Source organism: Sesamum indicum, linkage group LG6 (assembly GCF_026168435.1).
Source record: "Sesamum indicum cultivar Baizhima isolate 11 linkage group LG6, ASM2616843v1, whole genome shotgun sequence".
NCBI lineage: Eukaryota > Viridiplantae > Streptophyta > Magnoliopsida > Lamiales > Pedaliaceae > Sesamum > Sesamum indicum.
Window position 1 is genome coordinate 27,614,643 of NC_142662.1, and position 23,409 is coordinate 27,638,051.

The 23,409-nt window shown below is 37.8% G+C and overlaps 6 protein-coding genes across 12 annotated transcripts; 2 read left to right on the plus strand and 4 right to left on the minus strand.

The window, feature by feature from the left end:
* Positions 1-236: 236 nt before the first annotated feature.
* LOC105163039 (ATP-dependent Clp protease proteolytic subunit 5, chloroplastic) lies at positions 237-3,671 on the minus strand. The gene is made up of 8 exons (XM_088881300.1): positions 3,263-3,671; positions 2,704-2,821; positions 2,518-2,610; positions 1,848-1,893; positions 1,699-1,771; positions 1,189-1,223; positions 1,002-1,090; positions 237-698 (listed from the first exon to the last, which is right to left on the minus strand). The coding sequence occupies exons 1-8, from the start codon at positions 3,511-3,513 to the stop codon at positions 495-497; spliced, it is 909 nt and encodes a 302-aa protein (XP_088737426.1). The 5' UTR covers positions 3,514-3,671; the 3' UTR covers positions 237-494.
* A 281-nt stretch (positions 3,672-3,952) lies between these two features.
* LOC105163038 (uncharacterized) lies at positions 3,953-7,878 on the minus strand. Its single transcript, XM_011081244.3, has 7 exons — positions 7,737-7,878; positions 6,280-6,815; positions 5,000-5,612; positions 4,808-4,908; positions 4,622-4,711; positions 4,402-4,529; positions 3,953-4,310 (listed from the first exon to the last, which is right to left on the minus strand). The coding sequence occupies exons 2-7, from the start codon at positions 6,739-6,741 to the stop codon at positions 4,166-4,168; spliced, it is 1,539 nt and encodes a 512-aa protein (XP_011079546.1). The 5' UTR covers positions 6,742-6,815; positions 7,737-7,878; the 3' UTR covers positions 3,953-4,165.
* A 1,547-nt stretch (positions 7,879-9,425) lies between these two features.
* LOC105163033 (P-loop containing nucleoside triphosphate hydrolases superfamily protein) lies at positions 9,426-14,956 on the plus strand. Of its 3 annotated transcripts, XR_847886.3 has the most exons (6): positions 9,436-10,151; positions 10,626-11,854; positions 12,456-12,495; positions 13,499-13,886; positions 14,209-14,342; positions 14,439-14,956. XR_847886.3 is itself a non-coding variant. In XM_011081236.3 (5 exons), exons 1-5 carry the CDS (start codon positions 9,542-9,544, stop codon positions 14,252-14,254), a joined length of 2,313 nt encoding a protein of 770 aa, XP_011079538.1. In that variant the 5' UTR covers positions 9,436-9,541; the 3' UTR covers positions 14,255-14,382. The 3 variants fall into 3 exon arrangements, 2 of the variants coding, with proteins under 2 accessions (XP_011079539.1, XP_011079538.1); XM_011081236.3 differs by lacking the exon at positions 14,439-14,956 and having other exon boundaries at positions 14,209-14,382; XM_011081237.3 differs by lacking the exons at positions 12,456-12,495; positions 14,209-14,342; positions 14,439-14,956 and having other exon boundaries at positions 9,426-10,151; positions 13,499-13,767.
* LOC105163034 (beta-carotene isomerase D27) lies at positions 14,765-17,494 on the minus strand. Of its 3 annotated transcripts, none has more exons than XM_088882007.1 (9): positions 17,355-17,494; positions 17,012-17,133; positions 16,796-16,891; positions 16,584-16,685; positions 16,272-16,371; positions 16,049-16,140; positions 15,892-15,972; positions 15,588-15,656; positions 14,765-15,106 (listed from the first exon to the last, which is right to left on the minus strand). In XM_088882007.1, exons 2-9 carry the CDS (start codon positions 17,024-17,026, stop codon positions 14,969-14,971), a joined length of 693 nt encoding a protein of 230 aa, XP_088738133.1. In that variant the 5' UTR covers positions 17,027-17,133; positions 17,355-17,494; the 3' UTR covers positions 14,765-14,968. The 3 variants fall into 3 exon arrangements, with proteins under 3 accessions (XP_088738133.1, XP_011079540.1, XP_088738134.1); XM_011081238.3 differs by having other exon boundaries at positions 17,002-17,133; XM_088882008.1 differs by lacking the exon at positions 17,355-17,494 and having other exon boundaries at positions 17,002-17,150.
* Positions 17,457-19,747, plus strand: LOC105163035 (pentatricopeptide repeat-containing protein At1g02370, mitochondrial). Of its 2 annotated transcripts, none has more exons than XM_011081241.3 (2): positions 17,457-17,723; positions 18,214-19,747. In XM_011081241.3, the coding sequence occupies exons 1-2, from the start codon at positions 17,457-17,459 to the stop codon at positions 19,447-19,449; spliced, it is 1,503 nt and encodes a 500-aa protein (XP_011079543.1). In that variant the 3' UTR covers positions 19,450-19,747. The 2 variants fall into 2 exon arrangements, with proteins under 2 accessions (XP_011079543.1, XP_020550367.1); XM_020694708.2 differs by having other exon boundaries at positions 17,610-17,748.
* Positions 19,748-19,852: 105 nt separating this feature from the next.
* Positions 19,853-23,316, minus strand: LOC105163036 (Cyclophilin-like peptidyl-prolyl cis-trans isomerase family protein). 2 transcript variants are annotated; one of them, XM_011081242.3, is made up of 8 exons: positions 23,078-23,314; positions 22,552-22,735; positions 21,933-21,972; positions 21,645-21,695; positions 21,183-21,268; positions 20,825-20,962; positions 20,605-20,755; positions 19,853-20,302 (listed from the first exon to the last, which is right to left on the minus strand). In XM_011081242.3, exons 2-8 carry the CDS (start codon positions 22,701-22,703, stop codon positions 20,216-20,218), a joined length of 705 nt encoding a protein of 234 aa, XP_011079544.1. In that variant the 5' UTR covers positions 22,704-22,735; positions 23,078-23,314; the 3' UTR covers positions 19,853-20,215. The 2 variants fall into 2 exon arrangements, with proteins under 2 accessions (XP_011079544.1, XP_011079545.1); XM_011081243.3 differs by lacking the exon at positions 21,645-21,695 and having other exon boundaries at positions 23,078-23,316.
* Positions 23,317-23,409: the final 93 nt, after the last annotated feature.

Consider the following 23,409-nt stretch of genomic DNA (forward strand, 5'->3'; position numbering starts at 1 on the left):
TCAAACATGTGCATCACCAAATCATCACAAAAGAACCTCACAGGAAAGAGAAAGACTGTATTGTGTATGGACCAGACTTGGCCAGGGCGAAGGGTTGCAGGGAAGATCTAGTGCAAGGATGCCACAGATGCAGGCATTATTCAGATTAACACAATCAATGTGTGTGCAGTTTTTGACTATAAAACAACAAAACTCGCAGCCAAGTGGGAAGCAAACTAGGGAATAAGAAACCAAGGTAATGATGGTGAAAACTCCACCGCAGAAATTCAAATCCATATCACATATAGAAGAGATTCATCCATTCCACGGGACTCCACTAAGTTGAGGATACTAGAAATTAACAATAGCCGCAAATGCAGTACGTTGACTTTCCTGAATTAGAAGATGCAACATTATGGCAATCATTCTATATTCTCTAGCCCTGAATTGAATCAAAATAACCTGCAATTTTGCTTTTGCGTAAAATGTGTTGAAGATTGAAGACCAAGCCCCTATTATTGCTCTGCTGCTGCAGCAAGTGGTTGAAGAGCTTTAAGAGGATTCAGGATGACACCGTCTATAAGACCATACTCTTTGGCTTCCTTAGCACTCATGAAAAAGTCACGATCTGTGTCTTGGTTGATCTTCTCTAGGCTTTGACCAGTGTGGTAGGCCAAATAACCATTTAAATTTGCTTTGTGATGCAACATTTCATTCGCCTAAGCACCAAGAATGGTCAAGACAAAGAATGAGAAGAGCGCTTGGTTTTAATGAAACAAAATGTTAAGCTGCTATTATAGAATCCATCGGATGACATATCCACCTAACTGGCAAAATTGTTCTGAGGTTAGTTTCAGCTGGTCTGAATATACATATATGTTCTACCCATTTGTTTCCCTTACTTTCTGTCCTTGATTTGGTATGAGTCGCATGATTCACATGTAGTATTTTGTAAGAAGAAATCACAGATGTAAAACCTAATCAAAGATAATTGTCAAACATTAATTACAAGACACAGTTACCTGAATGTCAATGTCAGTCTGCCCACCTTGTGCACCACCAAGAGGCTGATGGATCATTATTCTTGAATTGGGAAGGCTATATCTTTTTCCTTTAGTGATCATCAGGAAGAGGAGAATATAATAAACTTTGAGAAAGCAAGATACTATTATTGAAAATCAAACTCCTCAAATGCATTGAATCATATACCTTTCGTACCAGCACTCAATAGAAAAGCTCCCATGCTGCACACGAATACCGGGGATACAGTCAGTTTAAATCACAAAAGTACCTTGATATCATAAATCATAGAAATAGAGAACGCCAGAGGCCCAGTAGTGATTTCAATAAGCATTTAACAAGACTTGAAAGGTAAAATATACATCTGTAATACAGTAAACAATATTATCAAGTTCTCCAAAATTGATATAGAAGAAAAACATATATCCAGGTCTAAAGCTTTATAAACTCCTTGTGCGTGATGAAGCTAGAATCAAAATAATAATAATCTGAAGCTTTTGTATATGACCGCTCAAGAAAATCTAATTCATTGAATAGTGTAACAGAAACTTACAATAGCAGCATTTTGTTAAGGCTTGTAAGTTAAATTAATTGTTCAACAACTAGGTGCCCGTTAAAATGAAAGAATCAATCAGAATTTTGTTTTGATAGACGTAAATTACAGCGAATTATCCAACACAAGAGTCAATGCATCTTCACCTAGCTGCTAGTCCGACGCATACGGTTGAAACATCAGGCCTAATATGCCTCATTGTGTCAAATATAGCCATACCTAGAAGTAAGAGAAGCAAATGAGATATCGGAAAACTCAGCAACTAGAAATAATGATATAGAACAAGATGTATTACCAGCTGTAACCGATCCACCTGGAGAGTTCACATACATGACTATATCCTGTTCAATTACACAACATACTGATCAAAGTATTTACCTCATAATGATCTATATACAAGGAAATGTTCCACCAAAATGGCACAGTTTCTTGTGTCCATGTGGACCAAATGAGAATTTATATCAGTAAACTAACATGGGTTGGAAGCTTGATCGTAAAGCAGACTAAGAGGGAAACTATCATAATCACTACACTGTCTAGTTCACCAATCTTATTTTAGCATAGAATGTGATGACACAACTAATATGCTTCTTTCCTCTCTCTTTTGACTGATTTTATGGTTGTTTACTATGTCAGTTTTATCTTCCACTTTCCGGGGTGAACAATCATAAGATTGATTGAAATCAAGTGAAAGCACAAATATTACGTCAACATATTAACCCCTGAAACAGAAATATCAATGAAACCAATCAGAATTAATGGCAGCTTCGAGGCAATCAAATTGCACAGCATTTAACTTATTCTACAACCTTAATTGGTTATGCAGGTTAACTTAAAGTGAGCAAGTGTCCAATTTTATGCCATTTAAGGCCCCTTTTCGAACCCCTCTTTATAGTTTCCCTTCAATACCAAGAATTCAGAAAGTTACATGTGAAATAAAAAAAGAAAAAGATAAAAATATATACCTTAGTAGGATCCACAGCATCAAGATAGAGCAACTGGGCAACAATAATGTTAGCCATATCATCATCTACTGCTCCACCACATCGTATTATCCTCTACACATAAATTAGTTCAAACTTCAACATCAAACCACGGAAGACATACCAATAACTCAACACTTCTACTCAACCAAACGAAAATTGTCTCACATATTGAAAAAGTTGGCTGATAACACTCATAAAACGCTCTTGCACCATTGGAGGCGGACCCTGTGCCCCTTGTGCATATGCTGGAAAGTATGGTGATGAAGGAATTTGCAAATCATCCCTAGAAGCAACCAAAACACAGTGATTACCCCTTCATTATATAGTTGCATATGAGTGTCCTGCACCCTAGAGTGTAAAATTGAACTGTCTGATTTTGACAAATTCACTGTAACACCATGAACCAGATCATTCTAAATGCAAGTAACTCTGTTTATTACAAGCTAATAACTTAGTTTTCTGATTGCCCTTGAATCCCCTGGTTTCTAAAGTCAAACGGTGTATTCTTTTGAATAGTTTATTATACTGACTTTCCATAGCACGAAACATTTAAATTGTAACAGTATTTGTTATATTTCTGGAATAATATCATTCAAATGCTTTTCAACAAACTAACTAATTATTCACAGTTAAATTTGAGGGAGAACAACTGATTGGTGAAACAACACCGAGAAACATCCAGTCCGGAAGTCGTATAAACCGAAAAACTACATAAAAACCTTACCTAATCGACCAAATTCCATGGCGTGAGCTCTTCTCAGGTGCATAACGCTCTGGAGCGTACACAGCCTTCACCGTGGAGCTCCGGGGATTGGATTCCTTCAATTTCCCGGATAAGTCATACCTGGAAGGGAGGGGTTGGAAGGGGAGATAGAAGGTTTTGGATGAGTAAGGAGAGGAGTTGGGTTTCGGAGAGGAGAGATAAAGTGAAGACGTGTTAAATCTAAGGGAAGAAGAGACGCAAGAATGCGCCATTTGAGAGAGAGAGAGAGAGAGAGAGAGAGCGGGAGGCCTCTGCAATTAACAGCGGCGACGGTGAGTGGAAGAGAGGAAGATAGAGCGGGAGCGTGGGAGAGATTTTTTGTTGAGCGCCCGCTTCCGCTTAAACTCAATTATACTTTCTCTATGTGAAATTACTGGTGATTATTGTTTTTCATTGAGTACAACGCGACAATTTGGATGATTATAGCAATAATACTCACGCCACAACTTCAATGATAAAAGAATTCGCCAGAACCCATAAATTATAAGGAATTTACCAAGTCAAATTTTAATATTAACAAAGATCTCTTTGTTTCTCAAGTTAAAAAACAAGGCAAAGTCGGATTTATTTTTAAGATGAATGAATTCTCACGACTTCTTGAGAAAATGCATGGGACACTGATAATTGCTACATAACCAATACCAAGAGAAATGAAGCTTAATAACTCGGAATTTTAATACCAGAATAATGGCTCAAATAGATACAAAAAAAAAAAAGCTTCCTGCAAATATTAATTTTCGCAAAGGTCCATCTCAGAGTCGAAACTATTCTAATTCCTATTTCTACCTCGCGGCGTCTGAATGTAGAAATACGATTCAATGTGCAGGAATACTCGCATCAATCTAATAGAAGACAGCCACATTTTTAGCAGGCCTGCTCAGTATGCATCTTTTCATTGATTGCCTTGTAACACTGGAGACTGCAGAGCGGAAGCTTTGACTTGGAATCACGGTACTTATAAGCATTGGTACAAGCAGGACCGGCACACTTCTCTCGTGGAGGAGGATAACTGAAAATTCCAAGTCCATCAAAAAATAAGGGTCAATACATTGAATAATTTTGAAAAGTAGTAATGTTTTGAGAATGACCAACGCTTTTACCTGCAAGGCTTGGGATCAAAGAGTTTTGGCAAGCCCATCTCTTGTGGAAATGTGACAGTCGTCCCAGTGGGTCCCATCACCATCCGAATGGTGTTTGATGCAAGCATTTGAGCACTGACTGCCTTCTCCTGTTTTTATTTGTTTTTGTTAAAGCAAAGATATTCATGATTAATTTTCGTAAACACATCAAGCATAGCATGTTCCAAAGCTTTCACAGTACCTGAGCCAGCTCTTCCTGGCGCTTCTTTATCTTCTCCTCTCTCTTCTTCCTACTAGAATCTTGACCAAGTATTTTTCTAATTGCCTCTGCCTACAATTATAAAGTTACAGGTTCAGTTTTCGAAGTTAACTTTTGAAAATCTAAATAAAATACAGAAATAAAATGGTGTATAACATAAAAGTGAACCTCTGATTCACGGGCTGCTTTCTCGTTCTGCATTCTACGCCTCTGAGCAGCCTCAGCCTTCTTCAGTTGTTGCTCCACTTCTGACAGTTTCTCCTTTTGCTCTGTGTCACAGGAAGTCAGCAGAGACAAATTCAAATGAGCGATTCTAGGAAGAGATCCAAAGGTCATAAGACAAAAGGACTTTATACTGACTTCTAGGTGGAGCTGGTGGTAAACCATTTGGGAACTCGATGTGACTTGCACCAGATCCAGAAGAGGCATCCTTGCTTAGAAGGGCTCGCTGACGTGTTGTAAGAGCAAGTTCCCTCTTGTTTTCTGTTGGTAATTCCGACAGATCCTTCTTTTGTTTTTTCTTCTTCTTCCCTTCAGGCTCACCATCTGATAATTCTTCTTCCTCCTCGTAATCCATGTCACCCGATCTGGACTTCCTGGCATCTCGTCCAGACCTTCCAACATCTTCCATGTTGTCACACTTACCCCCCTTCTGAGGTTTTCTGGTTGACTGCATCTCTGAGTCCTTATATCCTGTTATCTTTGAAGTCTTAAGTTTCTCCAGGTACCGGATCTCATCATCTTCATCATCATCATCAAATTCCGCATCCAAAACCCGCCTCTTAGGCACCCTTTTGCTCTTACGAACTGAATCTGATTTATCTCCTTGCTTCTCAAAGGCATTCCTACCCAAGGTCCTTCCCATATCGTCCCTCACAGTACTGAAAGTACCTTTGGCGAAATCCTTCCACGGGATCCCTTGCAGGCCACTCTTCTTATCACGAGGTGGTGAATGATATTCATCGGAACTTTCCTGAAATGAACATGGAAAAAAAGGTAAAAACATACAATGAGTCAGCCACATAAATAAAATTTGTTAAATCACAATCATCTGTCTTGAATGCAGGAGATCCGTTTACCACACAAATATTAAATTCCCCTTAACGAATTAATCTTATATGCACTAAGTATATCAGCATGCATAAAATCCCAACAGAGACCCAATAAATTACATTTGCATTCTCGCCATCATCATGAAAATAATAATTTGAGATTATGAGAATATAAGCAATCTGGTAGAATATTCTAAGGATAAACTTCAATTAAAGACTCCTTTCCGAGGACAGTTTATATTTGAACATCACAACCAAAACACAGTTTTCATACGACAAAGTATTTGCCACTCAATTAAGTGACATGCAAATTCATTTGTTAAATGCTGAAACTCCAGCTGCATCGGCTCAGCAATTTTATCATCATCTCACTCGATAAGTTTGCTTATAATAGAATCCAGATTCTGCAGCTCTTAACAATGAAGGAACATCCACCTTGTTAAGTGCATAAAATTTTTGCCTATTAATCATAAATAAAGCAAATAACAGAGATGAAACCAACACCAGACCCAGTTGAATCAGTTTAGAAGATGAGTGTATGCCAAAAAGTTGTGATATCATAATCAGAGAAGAAGCAAAGATCACAACCTGAGGGTTCAGCCTCTGTCGTGGTGGCCGAGCATTATCTGACGATTGATTGGTCTTTGCTGAAGACCCGCTGCCTGATGCCCCATTAGAACTGGATTTGGTCTGAATTGTGCGTGTCACACCACCAACCTTTAACTTAACCTTTTTCAGTTTATTCTCATTTCCTGCTCCATCACTTGTTCCATTACTTAGAATCACATTTGATCCACTGTCTGATGCACTAACTGGTAATGATCTTGATACACACTGATTCAAATTGAACATCTTCCCCCCCGAGTTACCATCTCCAATATTCTCATCACTCGAAACCTTACTCATATCATCTGAGACCGGTGTTGATGACAAAGGGGATTGGTCAGGGAGCGACTGCGCCTCAGGTCTAGGTCGGCGTGATGTTTGGCTTCTCTTTTTCTTTATAGCAACTCCAATACCCTCCAATCGAGGAACCCTAGATTGATCCATTTTACTAAGATTCTTCAATACCAATATCACCTGTTGCCCACGTGCCAATTAAACCAGGTAGTGCATCAAGGTCTCTGTAAAGTGTAGACAACTTAACCATTAAACCAGATAAACACTCAATAGTGATTAAGCTTGCTTGTGGTAATCAAAATACAACAACAATAGAAGTTGTTTCAATGTATTGGAAGGAATAATAGTGCATGTAGCATAGGTAGGCCAAGTCTGCAATGACAGAACGGAAGGGTGTAACAGCAATCAAAATTATCAACCACAACAGGATCAATTAAACCAAACAATGGCTACAGCACTAATACCAAATGAACCCTTGGTAATTCAACCCAGACATCAAAATAAATCCCTCCCCCCTCCACCACACACCCAACTAGACACCAAGTAAAGAACATCAAAAGTAGCAAACCAATGCTGAGAGAGAGAGAAAGAGAGAGGCTCAACATACAAGAACAAAAGTATACAAATCAAATACACAAAAAAAGAAAAAAAACGTAATACACTGTGAAAAAAGTAGTTGATAAACAAAAACATCAATGCCTTTAATCCCACCTACAAATGTGTAAGAAAACAAACCGAATGAACTGTGCAAGATAAATCCAGAAATGGCCAATCCAAAGTCCCATATCGATAAGAAAGCAAGCATCAAAACATGTCATCACAACAAAGAAACCAAAAAAAGAAAAACTCGCAACATAACCCAAACTAACAATTAAATGCATTCCACTTCACACCCCCCATATAAATTCAGAGAGCCAACTCACAAAAAAAAAAAAAAAAAGTATGCACAGAGAGAAAATATAAAACAGACAGCCCCACATTGAGCGATCACGGCGAACCCAGATGCAAACACAGCTCGAACCAACAAATTCACCAAAATCCCCGAAATCCCACCAGAGGAAACTACTCAATTAAGAACCCCAGATAGAAATTATAAAAGCAACAGAAACAAAATAAAAAATAATAATAATAAAACAGAATTTTACCTAGCGACAAGAGAGGCGGAGAAGAAACAACAGTATGAGAAAGGGAGAAGGTGAAAAGAGGGAATAGAAGAAATAATTGAGGGCAAGGGATAATGGGTCGGTGAATAGAAGGACACACATAAGTGTATGTATTTTAGAGAGAGAAGGCGAGGAATATTAAGCGCTGTTTGGATGTTTGTGTTAGGGTTAGAGAAGATAGAGAGGATAGTGGTGTTGATATGGGTTACTATAGTAGTAAAGAAGACTCCCAATTTCTTCTCCATTTTTTTCACGCCTGTTTGTGTGTGAAATTTTTGTGTGTGTTTCTTTTAGGTGGGGGATATTTCAACTCGGTTTCACGACTCAGTAAGGTCCAGTCGAGTTGACTCTGCTCTTCTGTTTCTCTCTCTCCTCTCTCCCCCCTTTATTTTCCCCTCCTCTCTTCTACAATTTTGTGCTGCAACTCTGCGCGAAGGATAAGCTCCTACGCGCCCCCGGCCTATTTTAGTGACGTCTTGTCCCTTGCACGTGCAAGTTTTGACCTCCATCCAATATTTTTATCTTTTATATTTTTAGGAAAAATGAAACGCAAAATTATTATGGAATGCCCCCTTAATTTTAGGTTTTTCCAATTTTTGCCCCATGAACCTTTTTCTCCCTTTGCTAGAGAGTTCGCTATTTATTAGTTTACAGAAAAGAAAAAAAAGATAATATAATTAACTTGTTATCTTTTAGTATTGTATTCTTTGAATTATTAAACCAAACCCTCCTATTTATAGGGCATCAATTTCATTATCATACAAATTAGAAACAGTACAAATTCTATTTGAGTCAATCACTTACAAATTACCTTAGTTGAAGACTTGTTTGAGCATCAAATATTTTATTTTATCTTGATTTAGAAAATCCAATTGAACCATCTAATATCTTTAATGATAATATATTTTTGCAATTAACTGTAGTTTTTATTATTATCATATACATCTTTTGAAAGTGTTAAATATGAATCTATCAAAACTATACAATTCCGAAATAAGTAATAATTGAGCATTATATATATCCGATATCATTTTCAAAAAAATAAATGATTTGAGTTTCTAATATCATACATGTATAATGTTCTGGCACTTTGTTTTCTTTTTCTCTATTTGTTTTAGACATAACATTAAAATTATTTTGTAGATGGTAGACACGCTAATTTTTTTTATATTTTTACATAGGCTGCAAAACTAATTTAGATAAATTTAAGGGATGGATGAATAATATATTAAGATCCAATTTAATTAAGCTGATTAGGTTGAATAAGATTAACGAAACCCCAAGTGAGAGATGAAGTCCGTTACTAAATAGTATTGAGATGGGTTGAGTAGCTCAACTCAAATACTAAAATTGAAAATTACAAAATTGTCCATGATTTTCACCACCCAACCCTCTCGCCACCCCCTTTCTTCCACCTTTGGACATCTAAAAAAGATGAACGCTATAAAATATAAATGAATTATCAAATATTATATTGTATTTTTTATATGAAGAAATTTTAATTATATATTTAATTCAAACTTATTTTATTACCCAAATATCTCTTACCACCAAACCAGACGACAAGTACATATTAGTAATGGATTCAAGAAAAAAGAGGCAACCCCATAAACCCTGGTCCAGCTCATCCGGTTAAGCCGCCTACCTAAACGATTTCACCGCGCTGCTTTACAATTTACAGCAGTAATAATCAGTATTTTTGTACTCCTCTCCCAAACCTTTGCCACTGCCCTTAATCTCATTATACTCCCCCCAAATTCAATTCTAGGGTTTATTATTTCCCCGAGATGTCGAAACGAAAATTCGGATTCGAGGGCTTCGGCATTAATCGCCAAGCCACGTACAACTTCGAGCGATCCCAACCGCCTCAACGATTATATGTCCCTCCTTCCTCTCGCGGCGGTGGCGGGGATGACGACGCCGACCTTGACAATATTGAATACGCCGAGGACCGTGACACGTTAGACGACGATGTCCCTAACAACAACAACAACAACAACGGGGCTGCCGCTGATGAAGACGAAATTGATCCTCTGGACGCTTTTATGGAAGGACTGCAGGAGGAGATGAAGTCTGCGCCGCCACCAAAGGCGAAGGAGAAGTTGGATAGATACAAGGACGACGTGGAAGACGATCCAATGGAGAGCTTTCTGAAGGCGAAGAAGGATGTGGGGCTGCAATTGGCTGCAGATGCGCTGCACGCAGGATATAATTCAGACGAAGAGGTTTATGCTGCTGCAAAGGCGGTGGATGCAGGGCTGATTGAATATGATTCTGATGATAATCCTATTGTTCTTGATAAGAAGAAGATTGAGCCGATTCCCGCCCTTGATCACAGCTTAATTGATTACGAGCCATTTAATAAGGATTTCTATGAGGAGAAGGCTTCCATTTCAGGTAACTGAAAGTAAGCTAGTTTTTTCGCATATTATTTTACTTCTCTGAGAAGCTTCGCCTTTCAGGTTGTTGAACTAGTACTCTTAACTTATTCGTGTCAATCCTATTTAATGCTTTGATCTGAGATGGAAGTCATAAGCAAGTGTAAGGGGTTATGTTTAATTGCATTTTTTGTTTAACTGGCTTAAATTAGTAGTGGATTTTCTTTAAGTGATATGTAGTAACAAGTGTCAGTGAGACTGATTGATGAGAATGAACGAGAACACTTTGGAGTAATATTTATCCTACTAATAAGATATTGTAAGGCATTCTGTTGTGCTAGCAAAAAAGGGTCACGGTTATTGTGCTATATATAGATGGTGCTGCTGAAAAAGGGTCATAGTTTTTAAGGTTATTATGCATGGCTAACAAATCTTTTGTGCTTATTTGATTTCACTTTTCATATGGAGAGCATCTCATTAATGATCTTCTCAGGTATGAGTGATCAGGAGGTTGCCGAATACAGGAAGAGCTTAGCTATCCGTGTTTCGGGTTTTGATGTGCCACGGCCCATCAAGACTTTTGAAGATTGTGGATTTTCTGTGGAGCTAATGAAAGCCATAGCAAAACAAGCATATGAAAAACCCACACCAATACAGTGCCAAGCTTTACCTATTGTGCTTTCTGGAAGAGACGTAATTGGTATAGCAAAGACTGGTTCAGGAAAAACTGCTTCATTTGTACTTCCTATGGTTGTCCATATTATGGATCAACCTGAACTTCAGAAAGAGGAAGGCCCCATTGGAGTGATATGTGCACCTACTAGGGAACTAGCTCATCAAATATACTTAGAAGCTAAGAAATTTGCCAAAGCCTATGGTATCCGTGTCTCTGCAGTTTATGGTGGAATGTCTAAGCTCGAGCAGTTCAAGGAACTAAAGGCAGGATGTGAAATAGTCGTGGCTACTCCAGGGAGACTGATAGACATGATAAAAATGAAGGCACTGACAATGTTGAGAGCAACTTATTTAGTACTTGATGAGGCGGACCGAATGTTTGACCTTGGTTTTGAGCCACAGATAAGGTCGATAGTTGGCCAAATAAGGCCAGACCGCCAGACATTGCTCTTTTCAGCAACTATGCCTCGAAAAGTTGAAAAGCTAGCTAGTGAAATTCTCTCTGATCCTGTAAGGGTAACTGTAGGAGAGGTGGGTATGGCCAATGAGGATATTACCCAAGTTGTTCAAGTGATTGCATCAGATACAGAAAAACTGCCTTGGCTGCTTGAAAAGCTTCCTGGCATGATCGATGAAGGGGATGTTCTGGTTTTTGCTTCAAAAAAGGCCACGGTAGATGAAGTTGAATCAGAACTTGTGCAGAAGGGTTTTAAAGCTGCAGCACTTCATGGTGACAAAGATCAGGCTTCTCGTATGGAGGTACTGCAAAAGTTCAAATCTGGAACATACCATGTCCTTATTGCAACAGATGTTGCCGCACGCGGTCTTGACATCAAGTCAATTAAATCTGTGGTCAACTTTGATATTGCTAAAGACATGGACATGCATGTACACCGAATTGGAAGGACAGGTCGTGCTGGAGACAAAGATGGAACTGCATATACTCTTATAACACAAAAGGAGGCGAGATTTGCTGGTGAATTGGTTAACAGTTTGATAGCTGCTGGTCAAAACGTGTCGACGGAGCTCATGGATCTGGCTATGAAGGTAATTGGCAGTTTTAGTTTTACAGTTTTTAATTTGTTGAAAATATATGAACATAGACAAATCATATATTTTGTGCTTTTGGGATTTAAGATATTCCGAGGAAATGGTTATTTGGACCAAATAAGGGGTGGAAATTGTTCATAGGCATCTTCGCTTTTGGTGTAGGATTTTCCGAATTAAAATAAAGAAGCTTTTCTGTAATCTTGAACACCCCTCGGTTTCCTTGCTGAAATTGTAGCAATTGGTCATTTACTACAAACCATAATTATGATATAGGCAGAAGTTATAAGAAAAATGGGAAAATTGCTCAGTACTAGTCCAGCACACACTGGCTTTTTTTTTTCCCATGAATGGAGGCTTCATTTTTGTGCAGGAGGTTACTTCATTTAGGATCCATATGAAAAAGAGGACAAAAATGGAATGCTGCAGCAATTTATATATTTTATTGAGTGCAAAATCTAAGCAGCAGTCTTTCCTTTGTACTTATAGTTTTGTTCTGCAAGTATTTATGGTCTCCATGATGAAGATTTTTTTCACTACTTGTTGCATCCTTGGTTTTCGTGTTTCGTGGTTGAGTGACATTTGATCTGTAAATCATTAGGATGGAAGGTTCAGATCCAAACGTGATTCACGAAAAGGAGGTATGGAGTTCCGTTTTATATAATATGCTTATGATTCACTTCATATTGTTACAACAAGTTCTGGATTGTGGGAATCAACTAGTTCTTCTCAATAGTGCTTGTGTCAGTCCTTTTCCTGTGGTGGAGCTTATGGCATGATTGGTATATGGGAATAAGTTAGGAATGGAACAAGCATTCCTAAACTCATTCCAAAACACATGTTTGGTATAAATCATGATTAGGGTTACCTATTCCCTTAGGAATGCCCATTACCATAAGTATGGGATTAGGCATTCTCCTTCTTACCCATGGTTTTAGCTATTCCCAATAGATTGAGAATATATTATTTTTTATATTGCTAAAATAACCTTAAATAAAATTATAGTTAGAAGATTTGTAGTCACAAAATTATATATTATTTTAAATACGTTAAATGTAATGAGTATCAACATAAAATATTTAGGTACATGTTATCAAAATATAAAAGTATATAATATAAATAATTAAATTTTTAAATGTCTTATTAAATCTAAAATACCAAGTTAGTTAAATATTTATATGTATTTTACCAAATATTTAGTGTAAGTACAAAATATATACCGTATATTATTATTTATTCTATATATATATATGTTGGATACATATGCTAAAATTTATAAATCATAGGTATTTATTAGAAACTTAAATATACGATAACATCCATATTGTAAATTTATAATGAATTTAACTACCAAAATAATATTTCTATGTAATGAGAATTTGTGCAGTTGTGTTAATTTTTGAGTTTCATTACTATTTAGTATTCAAGAAACATATAAATGAGTAATTTGGAAAGTGTTTATTTAATTCCTTTTCTTATTCCTTTGGCATACCAGACGTATACGTGATATACTAAAATCATTCCTTCTCTACCTTTATTCCATTCCTATATTTATTCTTTTCCCACCCAAATTCATTCTTACATACCAATCGCCTCCTTAAAGATATAAGATGAATCAACCTGTATCTTATGCTACTGTTGCAGGTGGGAAAAGAGCTAAAGGAAGAGGAGGTGGTGGTAGAGGTGTTAGGGGTGTGGACTATGGTTTGGGCATCGGGTATAGTCCAGACTCAAATGCTGCATCCAGTGTCACTCCTACTCGTTCTGTAGCAGTTAATTCACTGAGGACTGGGATGATGGCACAATTCAGAAACAACTTTGTTCCTGCATCATCAAACTCCCAGAATCATTTTGTACAGAACAGTACAGGCGTACAAACCAATAAAAGAATGGTTTTACCTGGGTTTGTATCAGGTGGGACAATTGGTGGTGACATGCATGCTGTACAAATAAACAGTACAACCAGTGCTGCTTCTGCATCAAACACTATCTTGAATTCAAGAGAAATTGCAAAACAAACCCCCTCTGAAAGGTGACTTTCTTGTGGAGCTTTTCTTGTTTACTGTTTTGCCTGTGTGGATGATCATACATATTACAGCTCTTTATATGGCTTCTAGATGCATGGAACGTCCTAATTCAACGTCCACCATTCTAATGAAAATATGGGAGCTTGCTTGCTCGCTCTTGTGGGAATCTGGAGGAATAAAATGTTCTTTTTTTTTTTTTTTTCTATGTTCTGTTCAGTGAATATACCTACCTATACAATTGAAAAATGCTCCATGTGCGCTATTGGCATTTCTTGTCATGCGTCTCTTTTTGCTGCCAAATTAACTTCTTTTGTTGCTTACCTTCAGAGATAAAGCAAGAGAAAGAAGGAGACCCTCTGGCTGGGATCGCTAGTACGTAGAGGAATGAGATGTTTGTCCATAGAAGCAAACTGTGTTTTGGCTAAGTTCCATTGATGCTGTTGTATCTGTATTGATGGCCTGTATGTGCCCTCTGTGTTACGCATTTATTGTTTGGTTTAATTTTGCTTGTCATCCAATCTTTTTTATTAATAGGATATCTATTTACCAAATTATAGGTCTGGAGGGGTTATATGGGCTTCTGGCATAAATCATTAGGTAATTGAACTCCGCAAGTAGGAATGGCTATCAAAGTTATTTGCTTCACAAGAATGAACATGGTTCTACGATATTTCTACAATTGTCATTGAAACGGGCTTCTGCATCCAGTCTGAGTATGAAGACTTGTTAAGGAGCTTCTTTAACCAAGTTTGTTGGTCACATTGATTAATCTTTGGGAAGGTGAAAGTACGTATGATATTTGGTAAATCTTTATTAAGGCGAAATGTGTGGTGATTGTGGAGCTAGGGCAACGGTTTGCCTTAGTCATCTATAAGGCTTTAGATACTGAACTGAATGCCGTTTATATGCTTGGGAGTGAAGGAATTAAATGCTACAGTTATGTATGGGATTGGAATGGTGTGTGCTTCAACATCGCTGGTAACATGTGAACTAACAGCGATGTTTGTGTATTGCTCTCCTAATTGAGCATTATTCTATACTCTAATAATACAACATTGAGGAGTATTAGACTTTACTATTCAGCAGTCTAAGCCTTTGGACATCTTGACACGTCCATGGCAGCATTGACTTCTTTGCGTCGATTGGCAGTTGGGCATATGTGAAGGCATGGCTCCCTGAGTGCACTGTCATCTTCTGGTCGAGGAGGCGACACTCCAAATTTGAACTGACACAATGAACACATCCCAGATTGAGTAGATGATTTTGGTGAAATTTCACTTGATCATACTGTTCACTAAAACTACCATTTCCTGAAGATCATCATGTTTGTTTGTGACTTGTATGATATGGGTTGGACTTCATGCAAATGCAAACAGAACAATCATTTGTATATTCCTAAACCAAGATATCTGGAGAGATGAATATGCTTAATAGACTCGGGAACGGTTGGCTCATTTACCTCTTTTGGCTTACAACCGCCATAAGAGCAGTAGACTGACAATTTTCTTCATCTAGTCAAAATTGTGCCCGTCAAATAGTTTTCTTGGCTTACAATAGACTTTCAACCAAGTCCTTAGACCTCTTGGCTTATAGACATGCTTTAAGTCAAAGTCTTTAGCCGCAACAGGACTGGTAGCATCTTACCCCATTCTTCGATAGTGCAGAAGCTTATCTATTTTTAAAGTCAACAAAGGTAGAAATGTTACCTGACAACTATAATCGCTGAAGTTGGGCTCCATCACTAAAGGAACTCCCATGTACTCGTTGAAAAATGTCTGGCATGAAAACAAAAAATTCAGTAATATCATACGAAAATGAAAATGTATACCAAGAGAACATAGTACACGAGGAAAAAATATTTAAAATGGACAATGAACAAAAGGTCAGCAATGGTCATTTCCAATTTTTGACATTAGGGGTCTAAGTCATCACAAAAGGAAATGAAGTTTTATTGAGGCGAAAATGAAATGAACTTGGGAAGATAATAATGTGCAACCGACAGTTACCAACCTGCGTAGGAAGCTTACAGGTATTGATACATACACCTACACATTTGCTTTCCTCCAAATACTTGCATTTCTCAACGAAGACCTACATGGATGAATCCACCTCAGACTCGGATCAAACAGCTGATATCGGTATGTAAACAAGAATGTTAAAGTACTACCCCGCTAGACCACGAGGATCCATTAGGCAGATCGACCGAGTTAACAGTACATGTTCCCATGAGCCATTGACAAGAAATTGCAGTCACCCTTGCTTCCAGAAACTCAAGAAACCGATTCAGTTACACATCTTAAAATTCCATGAATCAGTAAACCACTCAAGTAAGCTCTCAGTTTCAAAAATATAGGCTGGATGTAGACTGCAAATGGAATTGGAAGACTCACCAACCATTTCAGCTGCCACTTTGCCTCCGGCAATGGGTGAAATAAGCATTTTATAGAGGTCTAGCAATAATGGAGGAAAGAGCGATCTTAATATCCGTACCTACCACACAAAGATATCATCATGGACAGCATAAAAGCAGTGACTTAAATTATAAAAACACAAAATTTAAAGGGATTTCAGGCAAGAAGATTGAATACTGCATCTAATCAGATTTAGAAACCTTCAACCACAGAGGTGTATGTAACTCATTTACCAGAAAGAGATAATACAAATAAGAAAACATAGTTAAGAAACAAACAAAAGGGGGATACCGAAGCTTTGGTAGCTTCAGAGTTGGATCGGCCAACCATTAACCGATGAGCGGCATCAATTAATCCATCATATCCAGGCTTCTCAGAGTCCCATCCAGTCTCCTGGCCATCAATTTCACAATTATTAACTCTAATCACCTGAACTACACATTACTCATCATATACAGAAAAGAACCATTCATTTAATCCACACGAGAAATGAAAGCACTAACCTCCACCATTTTGCTGCGAAACACGTTCATGAAAATATCATCAACCACCCCAGGCACATATTCTTTCCTTGAAGACTTCAACTCAACCGCATCTACCTGCAGGAAAAAGAAATTTGTTGAAGTAAACAGCAAAGAAGAAAGTCAAATTTAGCAAATCTCTGTCATTTTCATCATTCTATTTAAGAGAAGAGTTGAATCAAGTTTACGGAATTTGACCGGGCGGAGAAGCATGAAACTCGAGCAGAAGGCTTGAGTCTTGGAGAATGGAGTGAGGGGATTGAGAGGAGGGGGCGGTGATTGAGAAGCGCCATAGCCGAGAGAAGAGCGAGACCTTCAACCTGGTTAATACAATACAGTGGATATATAAAAATATATAATGTGTAAATTGAGATCTGACTTTGGGGAAATTTTAGTTGTGGATGGATTGAGGCATACTTAATTAATTATATGATAAGTGGAGACAGGGCCACGTGGATACAACACAGATTTAAAATTGCTAAAGTTAGTTTAGGCTTAGCAACAACAAACGCATTTCTAAATCTGTGTAAAGTCGCTAGACCTCTGGAGAAGACGACACTCAACTAGTTTCGCCTTCTTTCACTTCTAGCTCAATAAACCCTAACAAATAAACCCTTGCCAGGTAACTTTGGTATTATAGTGGATGATGATGGCGATTCCGAGCCGCCGATTCGCCACCGGAGCTTCTTCCTTCGTGCGGTGGCTCTCCACGGAGGCGAAGCCGGCCGCGGCGCAGCTCCAACAGGAGGACAGTCTGTACCGGAGATTGTCTAAATTAGGGCGTAATGAAGGAGCAGTAGCAAGTACCATAAATGAGTACATAAGGGAGGGCAGACCTGTCAAAAAATTTGAGCTCGATCTCTGTGTCAAGGAACTCCGTAAATACAAAAGATACAGCCACGCTCTCGAGGTGTGCACTCGTCTCTCTTTATCTGGTAGGTTTTGTAAGTGATTTTAATCTACTTGTTTAAAATAGTATATATGTAGAAAGGTGGGATACTTCTATTTTGTTTTTTTATTTTTTACAAGTCATATTGGAATATGACTTGACAGTTTCAGATTACACTGAGTTCAATGAAGGATTGCTGGTCTCTGGTCTGGCTGAGAAAGGCAATGCAATATTAGTGCTCGTATTGAGCCCGATGTACTTACAGTTGCTACGTTTTGTGTTTACAATTTTGAAGTAGTTTGTCTTTGTTTTCTTGTTTTGGTTTCAATTGGTTGATTATTTCATTTGGAGGGTTAAAATGATCGCTTGGAATGCATTGAGTTTGGTGTATTTGCCTGAATTACTGAGCTGGTTTAGCTTTCTTGTCTAAGCATTGCTGATGGTTTAAGTTTCCTTTCTGTGTTGATGTTGTTTCTCAATAGAGACTGATCCATTCACTGTGTTAATCCAGATAATAGAGTGGATGGAGGCTCGGAAGTTTAACTTTGGTCATAAAGATTGTGCAGTGCGCTTGGATCTGATAGGGAAAGCTAGGGGATTAGCTGCAGCTGAAAATTACTTCAGCGGCCTCTCTCCGTCTGCAAAAGTCCCTTGCACTTATGGATCACTTCTAAATTGCTACTGTAAGGTGAAGATGACTGATAAGGCCCTAAATCTCTTTAGTAAAATGCTCAAAGAGAACATGATATCCAAAGCACTGCCTTTTAACAATATTATGTCCCTGTTTATGAGATCAGGGCAGCCCGAGAAGGTGGCTTCCTTAGCAGAAGAAATGAAGAAAATGAATATTAAGCCAGACACCTTTACTTACAACTTATTGATGAATAGTCATTCTTGTTTAAATGATATTGAGGGAGTAGAAAGAGTTTTTGAAGAGATGAAACAAGAAAATGAAAAGCAATGTAATTGGACGACATATAGTAACATGGCAGTTCTCTATAACAGGGGTGGGCATCGGGAAAAAGCTGTGTTGGCTCTGAAAAATCTAGAGAAGGCAATGAGTTTGAAAGATCGTGAGGCATACCATTTCTTGATAAGCTTGTATGCTGGACTTTCTGATCTTCACAATGTTCATCGTATTTGGAAGTCCTTGAAGTCGTCAATGAGAACAGTGACAAATATGAGTTATCTTATCATGCTTCAAGCTCTTAGCAATCTGAATGACATAAGCGGGATGAAGAAATGCTACGAGGAATGGAGGTCAGTCTGTTCCAGTTATGACATTAGGTTGGCTAAAGTAGCTATTGGTGCTTACCTGGCACATGATATGCTTGGGGAAGCTGAGTCAGTCCTACAGGATGCACTTGAAAGATCAAACGGACCTTTCTTCAAGGCATGGGAAACATTCATGATTTTCTTTCTGAAAAAACATCAAATACAGCAAGCTTTGCAGTTCATGGAAATTGCTACATCTGAAGCTTGTGACAATGAATGGCGTCCGAGATGTGATACCATTGATGGATTTCTTAACCACTTTAAGGAACAGGGCGATGTCACTAGTGCTGAGGAATTCTACCAGTTCATGAAGAGGATAAATTGTGTCGATAGCCGTGTTTATGAATCACTACTTCAGACCTATGTGGCTGCTGGTAGAACACTGTCTGATATGCGTGCAAGGATTGAGGGGGATCGGGTTGAGATAAGTAGTAAGCTCCAAGATTTGCTTGCAAGTGTTTGCCCTGAATGATAATGCATGTATGTGGCTTCTTATCATATTCTCCAAGCCCGTGTGAACTCGGGATGGAGAGGATTCTGATGTCAAAGTATAGGTATTGAGCAATGAAATCGCATTCTTTAGAGATTTCACATAGGCAGAGTCAGGTACCAATAGCAAATTAGGTTCTGAAATTTTCACCAAGAACAAAAGTCTGAGTTAGATATCATGCACCTAAGTTGGAATTTGCGTGCTCATCAAGTTTGGGGGGTTCTCGAAAAGTTGACATTGCTGAATACTTGAATTGAGATTTTGGATTATTATTGTGGAATTCTCTGTATAGCAGCGACACTGTTTATCTTAAGCATAACTTGATAGTTGCAGCTTAAATTACACCGCACAAACATGAGAGACAATTTGAGCAGGAATATCCAAATGACAGAACCAGAAAAATGGATCGAATGACTTATATGCGCAAAAGTTATACTACTAGGGAACAAACACTTGCTGGATGACATCAAAATCTTTCCAAGCGCCACCAATGCATTTTGAGAAGAAAAGATAGTAGAAAACAAAAAGAAAAAGGAAAAAGCTAAAGCAAATTGTACAAATCGAGCAAATGAGCCCCTAGTGCACCAGAAGCAAGGACAGAAAGCTGCAAAAGTTTAGTGAAACAAGAAACCGCAGATGATAATGCCAAAAGGGCAGAGTAACTCAATGACGAGAAGCATTTTCTGATACCTCAGATGGCTTAATCCTATAAGGCTAGATGCTACCATGAAGTCACAGACATTAGTCATTACAACTTTTGCTTTAAGGTCACTTCTGTGATCCCTATGGGCGCTTTCGGCCGATAATGCTCATCCGTGTCTACTTCTTCAATTTCCTGAAATCCACATCATAAAATGATGCATTTAGTGTAGAAGTCCTCAAAGTTTCATTATTAACAGCCAGCTAAAGCAAAACGCACAAAAATTAGTTGTCAGCATAGGATTGAAGAGATATTAGCTTCTTGCCAACCCTATGTGATTTAAATTAGCGCAAGATATAAGATATAGGCTTGGGTTTAGAGGTTTCCAGGAATAATTCACAGATTGCTTTTGCAGCCTAAAATTTCAGTTCTGGTCAGTATCCGATTAGAAATTTAAAAACTAAAAACAAAAGTCATGAAACTGGCAAAAAGTTTACCTGGACAATATCTTCACCCTTGATAACACGTCCAAATACATTAATTTTCTCAGTTAGATCTGGGATTGGTGCTGTTGTGATGAAAAGATCGAATCCCCCACCATCAGGTTTCACCTTGGACGTGCCCAGCATAAAAGCTTCATGCTTCAGGCTAAAACAAGTAAAGAAGTTCAGTAGACATGGTTTATAAAAACAGAGGGTTTGAGAGGGAGAGAGAGACCTTGTATCAAGTTGATTGTAATGCTTTCCCCTTGAAGTCCAATCTTCAGTAGTTACGGGTCTATTAACATCACCTCCTTGAATAACAAAGTTCTTTATTACACGGTTAAAGAGCATTCCTTTGAAGCGTCCTTTCTGGCTGCAAATTATATTGGATAACAGAAACCATGCTAATTGAGGTTTTTACAACAAAGAAGCAACATAACCAGAATATGTTAATCGGTAAATCGAGCAGAAGATTTTCATTAACATAAATCAGAATAATAATTACAGCAGGGAGGGCGGAAAGACAGGCACTACAAGCAATGTATGCATAGAACAATGCAATTTATTTGGTAAATAATGAGTATAGTACATACCATGACTCAATAAATTCATCAACGACTTCAGGAGAACCTTCCTTGTAAAGTTCTACAGTTATTGACCCTTTTGAGGTGTTTATGACCTGCTAACGTGTGTTAGAATGTTCCTCGAAAGGAAAACATAAATACCAAAAAGAGCAGACAGGAAATGCAAGTGCGGAAAACTGCCAAAACAACCACGCCAAAGAAATCTAACCAGATTTTGGAACGAAAAAGTTATGAGCAAATAACTATACCATGATAATAATTGTTTTTAACTTCAATACTATAAAGCACTAGCATCACAATGGAAATTCAGTGCAAATTGCATGGAAACTACAAGGTATGAGTATAGGAAGTTCAATGTTGGGAATACATATTTTGATCTGTTTCATGCAAGTAATATATTCAATAAATCTATCAAGTGAAAAATCCAAAGAGATTCAATCCATCTATGAACTAGCATGCCAAGAAACTTACTGCATATTTGGGAACATCCACTTTCTTGGGTTCAGGAAAAGAACTATCATGCTGCAAAAGCAGAAAAAGACTATTCAGAAGAAAATGAAACGAAATGAACATACTGGCATAGTTCGCACTTGCTACCCTGGATGAATATTGACACGTATTTTTAATATTTAACAAAGTACAGTAGAAATCGAGGACTACATAATGGGCATTATAACTTGGAAACCCCATTTGCTGCCGTGAGAATCTAGAAAATATATGATGTAGGTACTGCAGAAATAATTACGGGGACAACCGTACCTCTACACCTGATAATATATCTTCTGCTTGAAATTTTGACCTGAGAGGATAAAAAGAAGGTTATCAGAAAATGCAATAGTTATTTAACAACCTTCTGTTTAGCATAAACAGATAAATATTTAGACCCATCAAATCTTCAAACTAATTCACCAACAACTATTCCTATGACTTATTCAAAACTGTTACTCCATGAAAACATCATTTGCTCTCTGTTTGAAGGGATGCATATTTTGGGGAAATCACTTCATCGTAATAATCTGTACAACCAAATGTGAATCCAAGCAATATATACAAACAAGGAGACTGCGGTACATTTAATAGTACAGTGAAACTAATATAATGTCTACTCTAAATATTACATCTTCATAAGACCATCAGCTCCAGAGAAATTCAAACCTAGTCTATGAACAATTCTCTGGTAGTTCTCTACTGAACACCCCTCAAATAATATTAAATCAATATAGTATCACGAGATTCATCTAGTTCTCAATATTCAATACAGAAAGATCACAAACAGATTAAGAAATTGGAACCTCGGTGTTCAAAAGAAGCAACATTATAAAATTAACAGAAAGAAAAATCATTCATAAGGAATTATTCTTGAAAATAAGAAAAGCACCTTCGAGTCCAGTGTCTGTAGGAAGCGAAAAGAAAAAATGCCATGACAACAATAATCAGGCCATAAATCACAAAAGTAGCAATACTGATTCGACTTGGTCCCTTCTTCTTTTTACTCTGTTGTAACAGAGCTTGAGGTTTGATCCTTGCCATTATGCCTTGACTCTAACTTCAAATCTTAAGCTCTAGAAAAGACAATCACGCATCAGGAACTGGAATTAGAATGCATCGGATGCTCAGGGCATAACCTTAGATTCAACAGAACCATACAAAACATTACATGGAAAACATCGAAAATCAGCAATATGATTTTTACGAAACTGTACCATACAAATCAAATACTCCGGAATCAAATTAACACTAAGAAACTCTAGCCTCAAAAGTATTAGAAGTTCAGCCGGATAAGAAACGCAAAACAATCGTAGATAGAAGCTAAAATCAATATCTAAATTTACATGAAAAAATAAACAGCAAATCAATTAAGTGGAAATGAAATTATGAATACAATAACGAGAAAGAAACAATACCTGATCCTGATCTATGCTAGGGCAAAGACGAGAAACGATTTCCTCAGTACCTCTGAACAAAATTATCGTCGAATCCCAGAAATCCTCACTGTTCTAAATTCCGCTTCAGGAATTTCTACTCTACTGTCCACTGCACACTATAGAAATTGAAGAGTTGAGATATATATAAAAATTCAGAAATGAATCACAGGCACAGCCATCGCGTGCGCGTCATATATGGGGTTCAACCTTTTTCTATTTTACCCGTTAATGACTAGATTGTAAACGACGGCGTCTTATGGAGGGACTTAAATTCCACCTTTGCCCTCTAAGATAAAGATAGTTCCTAATTC